Raw genomic sequence first — 17,398 nt, 5'->3', positions numbered from 1 at the left:
ATTACGTGGCGCAATTCTCCTTTGACTCTGTCAAATTTTGCCTTACGTGTTGCATGCTTACAGATTACACCTTGCAGATTGCACTGGGTCAAATTTCATCTTACGTGCTTACAGCTTACGCATTACAGCTATATTTGCTTCGTTTGGTTCTTTTATCATAGTGGACTTGCAATCATTACGTAGATTTAATGCATGCATGTGCTTGCTTTTACCAAAGCACAGGCTCTTTATATAGTTAAGCACTCTGTGTGCTATATTTACATTAGCTTTTCCACCGTCAGTTTCTTTGCTTAGACTTTCTCTTTTGTCCTGCGTCTTTCTATTAAGCCTCCATCTTGTGCCAGCTTTTGGTGATTTTTGTTTCCAGTTTCCTCCTTTTGGCTCACTTCAATCAGGTGCTGCCTGTTTTCCTTTACTGTATTTCTCCACTTTTGCGCCTAATATAACTGTTTATTACATTGTTCGTTCGGTGAACTTTTTGCTCTTTCACTGTGTTTGCTTATTTTTGTTTCGTATGCTTCAAGTTATGCTTTTATCATTTTCTTTTCCCCATCATTTCCATCTCTTTGTTGCAAGTTTTTAGTTTGCATGGACTCTGACTTTTCTTATGTTAGCTACTTCCATGTTATATTTATCTTTTCTGTGATCTTATCGGTTTATTCCATGCAGCTCAGCTCAACCATCCTATTCGAAGCTTATTGTTCAGGTAAAGCAATCTCTCCTTTACTTATTTGTTCCTCATCTGCTTAGTGCTTAGTCTGTTCTACTTCGTTGTGTTTTATCTTCTATGTTTGTTATCGTTTTGCTTATTAAATGGAAATCATCTCTTTCATTCACGCTTGTTTTGTCTGCTTCAAGAAACTTTAGATGATTTGTGATTGTTATTGTTGAATGTCATGGATAACAGAATTTTCTTAATTTTAGCTACAATTGCATATGGGTCGGAAACGTAAATTTTCCTCAGAAGATGAATATCGTTTAGAAAAAAGCCGTCGTGATCGTGCAAGATAATCTTGCCAACTCCAAAGCTGCTAGAGACCTCATCCTCCATCAAGCGCAATCTTGGGGCAGATTTCTCTGAAAGCACAAAGCATCAAAAACTAAACTAGATAATTTACATTCCAGTTGGATGTAAAACAAAAAATTGTACTTTTTGTTTACGAATCACAGCAGCTTTCTAGAATTTTGTTCTGTACAAATAACAACTAACTTTTGTATTAAGCTGCAATTCCCAATGATCATGTATATATAAAAAATGCATGGTTTTCGATTTTCCTGTTTATAATCCATCTCTTACACAAACATTTTCTTTACAAAAAAACCATCAGTTAACACTCAACAAGAAGATAATATGGGCACCCCGCGACACCCGCGGGGTCCAACACCTAGTTTTTTTTAAGGGGGAGAAAAAATGAATCTGAATTCTTTTTTTTTTTAACGGGGATGAAAAATGGGGTACGAAAAAATTACAACAATTACGCTAATAAAGTGATACAAACATGATAAACTCTTTTTTGGTGACAATATCTTAATTCGAAAATTGATATTTGTACATAAGAAAATTGGAGACAATTTTATCAAATAAACCAATACAATAATTGGTACTACTTGATTAATGTACATGCTATATTGTGGGTTATTCGCTGGAGATTTATGGCTTCTAGAATTGACACTTTTGACTGTACAGTACAACGGATACATTGACAGAATAAACGCTCCATCTGTCAAATGAGTTTTTTTTATGTTTGTCTAAAACTTACTATAGAAGTTATGGGAAAAAATTTTGAAGTGTGTAAATTTTTAGATATTTTGAAGTGTATAGTTTAAAAATTTTGAGAAACTTTTTTATGTTACTATATAGTTAAGGGTTAATATCAGAAACCTCCCTTGAGGTTTCTTCTAATCACACCTAGCACCCCTCATGTTTTAGAAATCACACTTAACACCCCTGGAATGACAACTTTGGTATCATTGTCAACCCTTCATTATTTTTGTTCCACTTTTACCCTCATTGTGAACTCTATTTATGTAACTCACATCCCTCCAACTTTGGTAACACTAAAAGATCGCCCTTGAATAGTGTAACATGTTTTGAACATTTTTTAATTTTATGTAAACTTCTTGTACATCTTTATAATAGATTGCGTTTATGTTATTAAGTTTTACAAATAATTCACATAGAGTTACACATTGTTTAAAAAATGTTACATTGATCTGAACGAAGATAAAAAAAAATGTGAATATGGATTCTCATAATGGCAGCAATAGTTTCAATATGTGGCTGTAGTTGCAAATAAACTTGCTCTTCCATTTTTGTGAAAATGAGTTAGTATAAATAGCTTGTTGTGCATCCTAGTCGAATGGAGTTTGTAAGTTATTAATATTGCGATACCCTATTGTTAAGTAGAAATGGCTTGCTGATGCTATATACTCATGAATTCACATAATCTTTGAACTACTTTTAGATTATGTTATTATTCACTTAGGAATTGCAATTTTGGCAATGGCACTATATCCATTGCCAAAAGTTAACATCATTGGAAGCTCCATGCCTGTTTAGTATTAGAGAGTGCGATAGGAATAGTTGTTAGATTAACAATCCCTAAATAGTGTAACATTTTTTGACCATTTTGTAATTTTATGTAAACTTCTTGTACATCGTTACAATAGAAGTGTGATAGTTGTTAGTGTACATATGGGTCCAATATGTAATAATCGTATTTGTGTTGATAAGTTTTACAAATAGTTCAATTAGAGTTATACTTTATACAAAAAAATATTACATAATTACATAATAGTTTTACATAATTTAGGGAAAACCTCAAGGGAGATTTTCGAAATTAACTCTACATAAATAGAGTTCACAGGGAGGGTAAAAGTGGAACAAAAATAATGAGGGGTTGACAATGATACCAAAGTTGTCATTCCAGGGGTGGTAAGTGTGATTTCGAAAACATGAGGGGTACTAGGTGTGATTAGAAGAAACCTCAAGGGAAGTTTCTGATATTAACCCATATAGTTAAAGTTGTTAAAAGACTTGTAGCTGATAAACCTAACCAAAAACTTGTTTGCCAAATAAGCCCAAATATAGATACTAACGCAACAAATATAAATAGTAAAGCAACAAAATAAAAAAAACAACAAATTTATCACTTTTTGAAATTTGTACCTCATATCTAATTTCAATTATCCAAATTCAAATTTGTCATCCGTCACCATGAATTGTTCTATGCAATCACACCTATGATTGTAGATAACCCCAACTCATTGCTAGAAATGAAGTAAAATGGCTACCAGGTCGAAGATTAACCAAACTCAAGCACTAAACCAGATTGAAGTAAATTTGCCACACTATGTGGTTCTTAAAAAAAAAAAAAAAATCCAGATGGGTGCATTATGTACCCGTCTGGTTCGATGATAATTCTATCCCCATCGGCCCCCATCGGCCCCCATAGGTCCAATTGAGCCTTCCCCTTAATTAGATTAGGATAGAGTAAGATATAAATAAAAAGTGACGATCGGCAAAAAAAAAAACTCAAGCACTAATCAACTGTTATACGTTATTATCCATCCATAGAATAGGCATCAATTAATGAATAAAGGGCCCTCTCTTTCTCTCTCTCCTGTGTGTGTTTGCTTGTTTGTCTATATATATATATATATATATATATATATATATAGGCTATGCACTTTTTATCTATTAATTATTTCATATGAATAAAGATTTTAATTTTTAATAATTTTATGCATTTTTACACCTAAATTTTAGATATTTTTAATAGTCAAAAAACTAAAACTTATAATATACCAATGAGTAGATCAACTTTATGTATAAGCCTTAGGGCTATTGATAGGTAATAATAGAGTTTTTTTAAAGGCAATAATTGAGTTGTTAATTAATTACAGAAAAAATCAATATAACATTACTCTTATGTTGTTTGTGACGGTCCCATCTTCCCTTAAGGTGAACCAGAGAATTCAACAGACCGCCTGCCCAACTCTCGCCAGGATTCCGGAACCAAAACATACAATATGTACCTAACTTTCGAGAGAAAATTCAATAAAATGAGCGATTAACCCTCAATAAGTTGTTCCTCTTCTAAAAATATCACCGCGAATGAAATTACCGCGCTCGAGCACTCAAATCGGTCATGAAAATGGAAAACAAAAATTTGCTACGGATGAACAGTAACCGGCCACGTCACTATTCGGCTGGATTCTTAGCCGGATATGAGGCAGTGGCCAAACCCAAAGGGGTCGAAATTCCCCTGTCAATCCGGCCGGAAACTGGCCGCAATGGCCAAAGTCCAAATTTTTTTCCTTTTTCCCTGCACATCCGGCCTTGTATCCGGATTTGTGAACAGTAATTTCGCCAAAATTCTTTTCCTTCTTTGCTCGAAATCGGTACTCGTCTCAAAACACACCGAACACATAGAGCAGTTAAACAATACATTGATATATACATGTCACAACATAACCATGTCATATACACATGAGGAGATTCAATTATACAACTCAAAAGATACTTGCATTCAAATACATCAAGTTTTCCAAATATTCGAGGAGCAAATCAAAACAAATTGTTTAACTAGCTCAACTCATTTTCTCAAAATTTGAGTCCGAAAGTGTCCCTGTAAGGAAAACAAAACAACGGGGGCGAGCTTACGCTCGTGAGGTACCAAACTCACAAGTACATTTTACATGGCCAACAAACACACAAGTGCTTTCACCATAACAACCACATATAAAAGGATACGGTCGGCCCTCAAGGGCCGTTTTCCAACTGTTGTACTTGAACATACCCGTTGACACTCCGTCAACTGTTGAAAAGAACAAGACCGTAGACCCCTCTTTACACCCAATTCCTTCCACCGTTCACCCCCTTACCGGGCCCGAACACCTCACAGTTACAAAAGGTAATACTCGAGTATACTATAGGTCGAGGAGTTAACACTCCACTCGACTAACAGTGACCCGAAGGCTCGTTATCGATTCACCCAAACCCTTTCCGGTTCGACTCGAATAACGGCCTAAGGGAATGAGCTCAGATTTCACAGTAATAATTGGGCATAGCCCTAGCAGAGGTCAAATCATACACATATGCAATTTCACAGTCAAACAGTAACAGTAATACAAATAAGAGATCGAGAGCGATCAAATACACTCTCGTCTCATTCAGGTCATTCAAGTCACATAACAAGTAACAATAACCATAAAATGATACACTCACAGAGGCAATCAAGCAATTCACACGTTCACGTCAGACGTTAGCCCCGGATCACCGGTATGACCTAAAACAAGCAAGAAAAACATGTTTGAAACTCAATCACGAATCAACGTATTGGCATTAAATTACTAGTACAATATACCAAAAGTGAAATGGGGTGACACTAGTGGGGAACGTAATCAACTCCAAAATTCTTCCATTTCTACTCAAACCCCTCTCAACTCAAAATTTATCCACAGTCCTTATAAATTGGGCAGCACTTCCCCTTAAAATGTCACATTTCCAATCTCACCAACAATATCCAAACAAGCTTAAGTATAAATGCAACTCATAAGCTAGTCTATTCATCTCATTAGGGTTACCAACCCCTCAAATCTCCATCAATTACAAGTGTAAGAGCCAATCATAGTAAAGCCTCAATTTGGAACCCTAAAATCTGAAATTTTCCACAAAAGCGAAAATTTTCCGCAATTAACCACCACTAACACATATAGGTTCTAAATCATTCAATATAAAGCTATCACACCTTAGCCAACTATAGTCAACTATATAAAACAGAAAAATTCCCAATAAATAGAAAAATTAGACAACTCAACCATAATTCATGAAATAATCCATAAAATGACATGCTTCACCACTAAAAACCCTCAATTGATCAATATTATCAAGGGTAGGAAGATATCTTGACCACTTACCTTTGCAACTCCAAAAAGCAAAGTAACTAGGGCTTGTTTTTCACAAATGGCTCCACTAAAAGCTTTAAACTAGCTTATCAACTCACTTTTGTGGAGGATTTTGGAATTTAAACGGTGGATTTGCAAGATTCAAGCAAGAAATGAAGAAAAATTGAAGAAGTTTCTCTCTTCTTTTCTCTCTAGTTGGTCGGCCAAGAGGAGGAGAAAATAAGGGAATTTTGGGTCAAAATTACTTATTACGAAAGGTAAAGTAAATGATCAAAAGTCCAACTTCCAATAGAAAGGTAATATATGGCCTCTTCAAGCTTATCTTACTTCTTTGTCTTGTAATGCTTAATTAAACTAGTTAACCTCTAATTAACTCATACTACAAGGTAATAAAATCTCCATATATAAAATTTTTCCCAAACCACATTTACTGTATCAATCGCACTAGTGGGTCCCACATCCGCTGTACATCCCTATTAACACAGAAAATGACTTATCTCCGGAAAATGATTTAAAATTCATATTTTCTCATAAAATCCCCTAGAAAACTCATATATTAAAGAAAACACTAAAATTAAGTCCAAAAGCCTAAAATAAATGCCTGAAAAATAAGAAAATTTTCGGGGTCTCACATTGTTAATTGACATTAATTTTTTTGTCATATAGTTTCTATGTGGATAACTAAAATGTGACATTAGTTCATTGTTCATACATTTCACATATAAAGAGTTGACATGTGATAACACTAGTGACATAATTTGCAAATCATTGATAACTTTTTTAGCCTATTAGTGTAGGATTAAGGACAAAGTTTTTTTTTTGAAGCAGTTCATTTTGGTTTTTTATTTTTTATATGTTGGTAATAGACCTACATCTTGGTTTAGGTTTAGGTTTTGATCATTGTTGTACCAAAATTATTATTGTTTCTCATTTTGGTTGAATTGACAAAAAAGGAAATTCATCTTGTAGGTGTTTTCGCAGCAATATTTTGCTTTTTAAACTCATGAAATCAAAGATATCACCTCATTTATTCTAAAAAAAAAAGCCTTCAAATATTACCTCTTCAAATCTCACCAGTCCATGTTAGGAAAAAAAAAAAAGAAATAAAATGTAAGAAAACATCTGCCAAGCATGGCCTTTGTTGGGTAATTTTTTTTTTTTTCAACAGCCTGAATCAGACTTTTGTTGTTTTATAAACCTAATCCCAGAATTAACCTCAAAAGCCGGCAACTCTTGAGGCAATCCCAGGGACTTATATCCCAACCCAAACCCAACCCCAACCCCGATGTGGGACAAATGTACCTATAGGGGGGACCTGCTGCTAAGTGGGATACTACCACCCAATACCCTTTCAACCCTGAGGCAATTTGTCTTTTTTCAACAGCCTGAATCAGACTTTTGTTGTTTTATAAACCTAATCCCAAAATTAACCTCAAAAGCCGGCAACTCTTGAGGCAATCCCAGGGACTTATATCCCAACCCAAACCCAACCCCAACCCCGATGTGGGACAAATGTACCTATAGGGGGGACCTGCTGCTAAGTGGGATACTACCACCCAATACCCTTTCAACCCTGAGGCAATTTGTCTTTTTTCAACAGCCTGAATCAGACTTTTGTTGTTTTATAAACCTAATCCCAGAATTAACCTCAAAAGCCACTTAGCTTTTGAGGAGGTGGCCAATTATCTACAGGGTGCCATGTATGAGGAGCCAATAGAAAGAGTCCACGTAACAATCTAATATAATAGACGACAGAAGTAGATTTTTTGATCCAAAGCCGGTATTGCCCCATCCTGCCCCTCTCCGTATCCAGAAAGCGTGCTTCGCTGTCACTAGCGACCTGTTAATTGTGTTACATAGACCACGCTTTTGTTAAAGTAAAATTGTATAAACCTTCGCAAAGTAATTAATTCAGCCAAAAATTACTGTGGCGGGTTAGACTGGATACGAAAAGTCTTGTCTCGCTGCCTATTCCTTCTTCGTCTAAGCCAAAACCCCCAACCCAATTCACTCTCTTGTAGCTGTAGCTGCGCTTGTTTTGGCCGTCAATGGCGGCCCCGGAGACCAGCCCAACCCCTTCCAGTCTGCGCAACGCCTTTGGCCACGTCTTCTCGTTTTTCATTCTTATTTTAATCGGAGTTCTAGCCTTCTCGATCCGTCTCTTCTCCGTGAGTATACTCTGCACCTATTATCAAACTGACATCTATGTAGTGTGTGTTTAGAAATTTCTAAACCTAGACTAAAATTGGATTGGATCGTTGGAATGTGGTGATTCACCAATCTTTTTGTTTGGTTCTGATTAGGATTTAATTACGTGCAGGTGATTAAGTACGAGAGTGTGATCCATGAATTCGATCCTTATTTTAACTACAGGGTCACTCAGGTTTGCGGTTCTTATTCCCTTTATTTTTGTAGCAAAGTTCTTTTTATACTAAGATGACGATAGCTTTAGCTGAAGAGATAATCCCAGGACTGTGTTCTTATATGTCTAACTAATCCGTCTTTTTTTAAATTGAAGTTTTATGAACTTTGTTTGCATTTGACTGCGATGAAGTATGAATCTTTTATGAACTTTGTTTGCATTTGACTGCGATGAAGTATGAATCTTTGTAATTGGGTAATGCTCGCCATGCATAGGTTGAAACAGATGAAATAATTTAATAAAGTGTAGCTAAACTTGTAATGTGCGAATGCCTGTTATAGTTGTCTGTTTTGGTGTCATAGGAAAGCGTGATTTTGAGATGTTACTTCTCATGCTATTACTCCTATATTCGTAAACAAATGTTATCTGCTTTAAGTTATTTATTGCAGAAATGATTATGATGGATGATAATTGTCTATGATTGATCATTTCGTTGTTTTCCTTCATCACTATTGACATGGGACTGAGGATTAGTCCTGTGCACGTTTTCAAATTCTTGAGGTTGATAGCATCTTTTGCAACTCCAGCCCTCCAAATGCAGGGCGAGCGCTTGTATCATATAGTACCTGTTAAGCAAGGATTTTATCATAAAACTGTTCTCTGTAGTATTCTCTTGTTTTCACATGCAACTTCTTGTTTATATATCTTGCTGAAAATTTTATTGGTCTCCTTAAACATCTTAATGGTTGTTTGGGTGCATTTAAGGACACTTTTTTCAGTTTTATGTATTGTGTGATGTGTTGAAGCACAGGAGTAAATTACATAAGCAGAACCAAGTGAGTTATTATGAAACTTTTATTAGGTCATCTTGTCAATATACGTTTCAGATCTTTTTAGTTTTCCATATCATAAGAAATAACACTAGAGAACTTGGACCTCTAGCTGAGGCAAATGGTTATCATAACTTTGGTTTTTTTCATGTGAGAGTTGTAGCTCTAATCTTGGTGATGATTATTTTCTGATGTATTATATCTTTCCTCTGATGTAGAGTATATAATTGTTTGTTACATTTTGAATTGAAAGCATGCTAACAGATGCTCTTATGATTTCAGTTTCTGACAAAGAATGGAATATATGACTTCTGGAATTGGTTTGATGATCGAACCTGGTAATTTCTATATCAATCTGGGATATTTTCCTTCTTAAATTGTTTCTTTCACTTATGTAGGTTATCTGAAAATGTGAATTGCCTTTTACTTGAACAAAGGTATCCTCTTGGGCGAGTGATTGGTGGAACTGTTTATCCTGGACTGACATTGACAGCAGGCACCTTGTGGTGGTATGTGTCATGGATTATCTGTGTTTCTTGAAAATACTGGTTTGTGTTGACTAAGATGGATGAATGTCTAGGTTCTGTACAGCCTAAAAGTTTACCATCATCACAAAGTGTCCAAAGTTTGACTTTCTGCGCATTTTCCTACTCTTCTTCCTTCTTTTCCCCTCTGATTTTTTCTTAGCAAGCTGCTACTGTTTCTGAGTCCTCTACATATTTATTGATTTTACCTAATACTTTGTGATGGCAGGTTGTTGAATTCTTTAAATATTCCTCTGTCTGTGGAAACTGTTTGTGTATTTACTGCACCGATATTCTCTGCTTTTGCTTCTTGGGCTACATACCTTTTGACAAAGGTCTGTTTTTCCTTCTAACAGTTTCTGTTTAAAAAAGCACTTATATTAATTTCACATAACTTGGCATCTTTAATCAATCTCTTCAATTTTCAGTATATTAAAATTTTTCAAATGCAGGAAGTTAAGGGTGCTGGTGCTGGATTGACTGCTGCAGCTCTTTTGGCCATGGTAATCTGTGTGCTGTCATCCATAGCTTAGGATTATTGTCAATGTAACGACACCTTGAAAGAGCTTTTGGCATGTTGTTTGAATGACCTGGATGCATTACTTAATACTAGTCTTCTGTTGGTATTAACAACCTATTTTCAAAACCATTCTAGTGTTTCTGACCAATTTGAACAAGAGGCTTCCATGTTTATATTTCTTTCAACAACAAATTCTAAATCAGGATTCAGGTAAAGTTGTTCATTGCCCGTTAGCAAATGCTAAAGGGCGCATATCCATATGTGTGGTACTTTTTATATGTGATTGGTGGTTACTGCTGGCAGGTTCCGTCCTATATATCTCGATCAGTCGCTGGAAGCTATGACAATGAAGCTGTTGCCATATTTGCTCTGATCTTCACTTTCTACCTCTATATAAAGGTTGTCTGATGCTCTATTTTACTGCATGTGATACTCTATAACCTTTCAAGCGAATGATACCTTTAATCATTTTTTACTTGTTTCTTACAGTTTTTGTTGGTATTTTGCAATTTGTCACTGTGGCATGATACACATAAAATGGACTGATGTATGGTATTTATTGCAGACATTAAACACTGGATCCCTCTTCTATGCAACTCTAAATTCCATAGCATACTTTTATATGGTATGAGGAAGGAAACTATTGGTTATTTTCCTGGCAATTGTATGTCTGTTTTTCACCTTATTTCTTTACTTTTTCTGATTTGTTTATAGGTTTGCTCTTGGGGAGGGTACACCTTCATTATCAACCTCATTCCAATGCATGTGCTGCTATGCATAGTAACTGGTCGCTACTCTTCTCGATTGTACATTGCGTATGCTCCACTTGTAAGTACGTTGGTAAACAGTTGCATTACATAAGCTCCACTTGTTACTAATTGTGCTCAAGTATGGAGATTGAAGAGTTATTGGTACTTAAGTTACATAATCTGTGGACTTCAGAGGAATATAGGATTTGAAGGTGAAATGAACTGTACTAATGCAAAGAAAGTAGGTAGGCAGTAGTTAGCTCACTACCGTGGTCAGGTTTAACTAATAACTCTGCATTCATCGGGGGTGAGATATATGGGAGAGTCTCATTATGTAGAACTATCATTTTTCTTTTAAAAGATCTAGGGGACAGTGTATGTGAGTATTATTTAATGTACTGTATTCTTCTGGGATGGAAGCTTATGTTTGGGTGAGCTTTGAGAAATTTGTAGTTGTTTCTATGGTTTTGGTTTGCGTTGTATTATGGGTTTTTATGTCTGGTTGTAGTATATTGGAAATCTGTTTTGATTGATATTGAATTAGTAACGTCTTTAAGATAAATATACCTCTTTAACGCTGTTATTCTAGTCATCCTTGTACTAATGTCTTTTTAATTTCAAATATAGGTTGTCTTGGGAACATTGTTGGCTGCTTTGGTCCCTGTTGTGGGCTTTAATGCGGTCATGACGTCTGAGCATTTTGCTTCATTTTTGGTTAGTTCCAACGAGCTGGTTTTCCTGCAATTCCTGCTTTCTTATTTGCTATTACTGTAGCCATGGATTTATCTCTCCCTCATGTCTGCTGTTAATTGGTGGGCATATTCTAAAAAAATACTGCCTTTGACAGAATAATTGTGTACAAGGTATTGTGCATTGAAACCATCTTGGTACTATATCTTTCTTGTGATACGATCAGTCTTGGTACTCTGGATGAAGTCATTTCAAAGTTACACAACAACGAGTAATTTTCTGTTTGTCAATGGAATGAAGTCCTCACAAAATTGCATCAGACTGGTGTTTTCCCCATTTGTCAACTATATTTTTCAAAATTTCTTCCTTCTTTGTTTCCTTGCTCTAATTTGAATAAAGGCCTGTGCCCTTCCTACTCCCCTCTCCTTTTTATCATTTAAAGGGAAAGTAACCTTGTTTTAAAGAATAATTTATGATAAAGTTAAAACAAGAGAGAAAATGAATGCAACTCAAATCCATAGGTACATAAAGATTGAACTCCTTATAGGTCTCATGCTTGTTACGGTAATTCATTACTTATTTTATGCTCCTTAATCTTGTTAAATTTATGCCTTATGTTGCTCTTAATCTCTAATTTTACTCTTCCTTTCTTGTTCATGTACAGGTGTTTATTATTATTCATGTTGTAGCTCTTGTTTACTATATTAAGGGGATTCTGTCACCAAGAATGTTCAAAGTGGCTGTTATGCTTGTGTTGTCAGTTGGCCTGTAAGTGCCCTTACTTGTAGTTTGTACAGAAATTTGCTTGTTGTTATATTCTGTTAGTAGTAGCTAAGAGTTTCATAGAATTTTTTTGGTTGACTTAATTACTTGTCATTCAAATTTCAGGGTAATTTGCTGCACTGTGGTGGCCGTACTTATAGCATTAGTAGCTTCCAGCCCAACAAAGGGTTGGAGTGGGCGTAGTTTGAGTCTGCTTGATCCGTGAGTCTCTTCTGTCCATCAAATCCCAGTTGTGAGTTCATGATTTGCATGGAACCTATCTAATTAGTTTCAAGGCAAATGAAATAACCAAACTTGAAATTTGATGCTTTAACTAAACGGGTTATGTTACTTTATACATATAGTTCTCTCTACCGAAGTTTCCTTTCTGGACCTGCCTCTGCCAGAGGAACATGGTCTGATGTCCATTTTGTCATGTTAGCCATATAACGATTATACTTGACTATCATTCATGAGCCATGTATGGTGAATCAGGTACTATACCTATAATAGTTGGAAGATGAATGTAAAATTGTGCGTGGTCTTTTAAAAACTGCTGCATTTTTTCTTACAGCATTTTGGTTCTTTCTTTTGAGCATGATGACTGTATTTTATAGGATTTAGTCTTGATCTGGCAAGTTGTTGCCATCGGTTATTTGAACTGGTTGCAAGTCACTGACATTCCAGAGGGTTGGTTATAGATGTCATGCAGGAAACCACTTGATAGATATCCGGAATGTGCATGTAATAACTTGGCTAACGTATCCAATTATGTATATGAATATCCAATTTACACTTGAACTCTTGTTTTGGATCTCCAGTTGCAAAGCCACTCATGTATCAGCATTGGCTAGCTCCTATTTTATTTTAGTCCATTATTTTTCCAGAAGTAGAAATTCTGTTGTGACTAATGAAAACTCGTTCATCCCATTGTTTGCCTTTGATTATGTTCTCTTTGTCAATTTCTGAGTGATCTGACACTACTCTCTGTTTTCCTCATCTCTTAATTGTGCCAGAACATATGCTAGCAAATATATACCAATAATTGCCAGTGTTAGTGAGCATCAACCACCTACTTGGCCATCGTATTTTATGGATCTTAATATTTTGGCCTTCTTGGTCCCAGCTGGCATTGTTGTAAGTTGTCAATTTTGTGATGGAAACTTTATTAGGATTCTGGAGATGTTATCAATATGATTTTCAAGTTACCCCTGGCAGATTGGCAACTCATATCCAATCTATTTTGTTTGCAATTGCAGGCATGCTTTTTGCCACTTTCTGATGCAAGCTCCTTTGTCATCCTTTACATAGTTACATCAGTATATTTTTCAGGTGTCATGGTGAGATTAATTTGAAATATGCAAGCTTAATACTATTCTCTCTTGGCATCCACTATGTTGAGCAACATTCTTTTTGCTGTTACAGGTGCGACTAATGCTTGTACTTGCTCCAGCGGCATGCATTATGTCTGGAATTGCTCTTTCAGGAGCTTTTGATGTTCTTACTCGTTCGCTCAAATTTCAGTTGCCTGGTACATCAGAAATTTTTGCATCTGATGTAAGCCTTCTATTTCAATCGTTACTGAAGACTCCTTCAGATTATTGGAGATATAATTTCCTTGTATACTAAATTCTTTATATTTTGACTCTTTAAGGCGGTGGATACCGGTTCCGAAAGTGTTATCTTAAATAAAGATGGAGCAAAAGAAGATAAAAGTGAAGACTCTGTAAAGGAACGACCTTCAAAGAAAAGTAAGAAAAAGGAAAAGGAAAAGGAAAAGGAGAAAGAAAAGGAGAAGGAGAAGGAGAAGGAAAATGCTGGGACATTATCTAGTAGGTCACATGCTGGGACATCATCTAGAAGGCCTTTGGTTTTACCTGTTGAAGCATCTGTCATTGCTATTTTCTTACTGGTTTTGTTGGTTGCGTTCTATGTGGTATGTATGCTCAATTTGCTCTAGTAAAAGAGGAATACTTTAATCTTTTTGTTTGTTACTAATTTGCTGCTCATGACTGGAAAAACCCAATTGTATGTCTGTTATGCATGTGGTAACATTTTTAACCCCTATAGTTAAAAAGGTCTTCTCAATGTAATACTTAGACCTTTCTTAGTCATGCCATTCTGAATGACATATTTTTTGCAAATTTAACTCCAAATACTGCAATATAATCTGTGAGTGGTTTGTGAGAAGTTCACAAAAAGATTCAGATGAAAGCAACACTTAAGTTTGGTTGCACTTTTGGTCCTTATACTGGATTTCCATGTTGTTCTTTAGCTTCCTGGTTGAGCTCTTCACTGTTTATGGATGATTTTTCATGTAGGTTCATTGTGTCTGGGCAGCAGCAGAAGCATATTCAGCACCCTCCATAGTGCTAACATCTCAATCTCCTGATGGCCTTCATGTTTTTGATGACTTCAGAGAGGCCTATGCATGGTTGAGCCATAACACAGATGTAGATGATAAAGTGAGTTGTCATTCTTTCCACAACATATATCTTCCCAAATTTTAGTAATTTTTATTGCACCCATTGTGTTTAGTATGTTATATTCTAGTAATGATTAGTAATGCTGGATTTTGTATGTAATATTCAGACATCAGAACCAAAGCTCTAACCAAACAGGAGAGACAGGAGCACATAAAACTATGCTTGCTATTGTGACCATAGTTATCCACCAGATTCCAAACTCCAACATCAACTAGCCTACTAGATTTAAAGAGTTCAAGTATATTATCTCAAGTTTTCTGCTCAAGGATGAGTCTTGTCATAGAGAAACAAGTGAAAAGAAGAAGAAAATAAAATTCTCAAGCAAGAAACGATAAAAGGAAAAAATAAGAATATTTTTTGTGTGTGTCCTTTGTTTGTTTATATTTTTTAAGTCTGATAAATACTGTACCAGTTAGTTTGCTGTTTAGCCAATAGGTAACTTTTGCTGATGAAGACATTTAATTGATAATATATTTCTGCAAACTCTTTCAGGTTGCATCTTGGTGGGACTATGGTTACCAAACAACTGCCATGGCAAATCGCACTGTTATTGTTGACAATAACACTTGGAATAACACTCACATTGCTACCGTTGGTACTGCCATGTCTTCACCTGAAAAGGCAGCTTGGGAGATTTTTAACTCTTTGGATGTAAAATATGTCCTAGTTGTCTTTGGAGGTTAGTTCTGCAGCATTACTCTCAGTAATCAGGCCCAGTGTTTACATTAGCAGCAGAGACCGATCTAACCTGTACATCTATGCTTCAGGTCTTGTTGGCTACCCCAGTGATGACATTAATAAGTTCCTATGGATGGTTCGGATAGGAGGTGGCGTCTTTCCTCACATCAAGGAACCTGATTATCTGGTGAGTACTTAATTCTGGTAATGCTAGATTTGAAAGAACATTCTATGGTTACTTATTGTAAAAAGGGAGTAATAAGATTTTAAATTTCACGCACTTAAAACATATGTATGTGTGATATTGAGCTAATGGGAGTGGGCTATGGAAGCATTTCTCTCTACCTATCAATTGTTGGTCTTTTGAATTTTTTCTTGCGCATTTTAACCTGAATTTTTTTATTTTCCTTGTGCCTTAAAGAGAGATGGTCAGTATCGGATTGATTCACAAGCCACTCCAACCATGCTAAATTGCCTCATGTACAAGCTATCTTATTACAGGTGCTGTTACCACTTTGACTCTACGTTAAATGGGCTTCTTTACATTTCTGCAAATCCTTAATATTCTTGTCTTTTTTGTTATAGATTTGTGGAGACAGATGGGAAAGGCTTTGATAGAGTAAGGCGAACTGAAATTGGAAAGAAATATTTCAAACTTACCCATTTCGAAGAGGTAAGACTGATTTTTTTATGTTCCTATACTTAAATGTTATCGTGGCCATTTGAGTAATGTCTTCTATTCACCTCTGTTTCCTATTGGAATGGTAGAAAGGTTGGCTGTTCATTACTTGACTTTTAGACAGTGGCACTTAAATCTTAAATTGCTCGTTGCACTAAAGCCATCAACTGTGGCAAAGGTTGTAAAGAAGAATCTGCCGCTTCTCTGTTTAAGATTTTCTAATTAGCAACTTCATAATTATTATTGAACTTCTCCTTGCATGGCTAGAGCTTGGCATAAATAAAATAAAAAGGCAGTACACATGTTGCAGAAGGCATACTTCGTTGCCAGATTTGAATTAAACGAGTTTGGGTGCCTAAAGCCCCTGCTAGAAGAAAGTTTTAATTCAATGGGAGCCAAGAGCCTTTTTTAACATGAGATGCGAAGGATGTTGCATCCCGTTTTTGTTCTAAAGAAATTGGTTTAAGCTAAAACTATTCCGTACTACTTTCCATGTGTCATATTACAATTAAATGATCTAGATTGCTTACTCAACACCTGTTGCACCTGGCACCAAGAGCTTGGGTGCCATTTCTGTGAAATTTATGCTTTTGTTGCTGCTCCATCATCTTGTTGGACTTGCGATGTGAAGAAACATTGAAATATTATTGTTCATTTTGAAGTGCTCTTTGTGCAATGTATCTTAGGTATTCACTACTCACCATTGGATGGTGCGAATATACAAACTAAAGTCTCCAAGAAACAGGATTCGAGGGAAGACAAAGAAATCCAAATCGGTAATCTTTGCAGCATGCTCTTTCCTTTGTATCACGTGTATAATGTATACTTGACTTACAAAACCTTCTTTTGTCAGAAATCTAGCTCGACAATCAGCTCAAAGAGTAGCAGAACGAGAAAGAAGAATCCTTGGAATTAGGAAACATTTTCTTGTAGGCGGTGATCTCAGGAATTCCGTTGTAACACAAGTACAGCATTTTTACGTATTCTATCGAGAGAGATTTTGTGGCATGAGTTGGCCTAGTTGCGACGGTAATGAGAAAATCAAAGATTTTGCAGTCCCAAGGTGTTTCTTTAAATTGTCAGAGGCGATCTGGACAGAAAAAGAAGAGAGTTTCGGATCTGTTCTTGCATCTAGTTGTTTGCAATTGCACAAGAAATCTCAGATATACAACGTTATGACTAATCAATGTATTACACATTCGCTAAAA

General features: G+C 35.8%; 1 protein-coding gene and 1 long non-coding RNA gene across 2 annotated transcripts; both read left to right on the top strand.

The window, feature by feature from the left end:
- Positions 1 to 151: 151 nt before the first annotated feature.
- LOC113691995 (uncharacterized) lies at positions 152 to 1,183 on the top strand. The gene is made up of 2 exons (XR_003448838.2): positions 152 to 395; positions 670 to 1,183. It is a non-coding gene; the product is annotated as an uncharacterized lncRNA (long non-coding RNA).
- Positions 1,184 to 7,837: 6,654 nt separating this feature from the next.
- On the top strand, positions 7,838 to 17,398 carry LOC113693577 (dolichyl-diphosphooligosaccharide--protein glycosyltransferase subunit STT3A). Its single transcript, XM_027212114.2, has 23 exons — positions 7,838 to 8,078; positions 8,231 to 8,293; positions 9,385 to 9,440; positions 9,540 to 9,611; positions 9,856 to 9,961; positions 10,079 to 10,129; positions 10,450 to 10,545; positions 10,712 to 10,771; positions 10,861 to 10,974; positions 11,523 to 11,609; positions 12,250 to 12,353; positions 12,474 to 12,569; positions 13,364 to 13,484; positions 13,607 to 13,687; positions 13,773 to 13,904; positions 14,002 to 14,283; positions 14,669 to 14,812; positions 15,326 to 15,512; positions 15,601 to 15,698; positions 15,933 to 16,012; positions 16,097 to 16,184; positions 16,877 to 16,966; positions 17,044 to 17,398. Exons 1-23 carry the CDS (start codon positions 7,959 to 7,961, stop codon positions 17,104 to 17,106), a joined length of 2,391 nt encoding a protein of 796 aa, XP_027067915.1. The 5' UTR covers positions 7,838 to 7,958; the 3' UTR covers positions 17,107 to 17,398.

This window comes from Coffea arabica, chromosome 6c, assembly GCF_036785885.1.
Source record: "Coffea arabica cultivar ET-39 chromosome 6c, Coffea Arabica ET-39 HiFi, whole genome shotgun sequence".
NCBI classification, from domain to species: Eukaryota; Viridiplantae; Streptophyta; class Magnoliopsida; order Gentianales; family Rubiaceae; genus Coffea; species Coffea arabica.
Note: the sequence above shows the minus strand (reverse complement) of the source record. Positions and strands in the feature narration are given on the sequence as shown.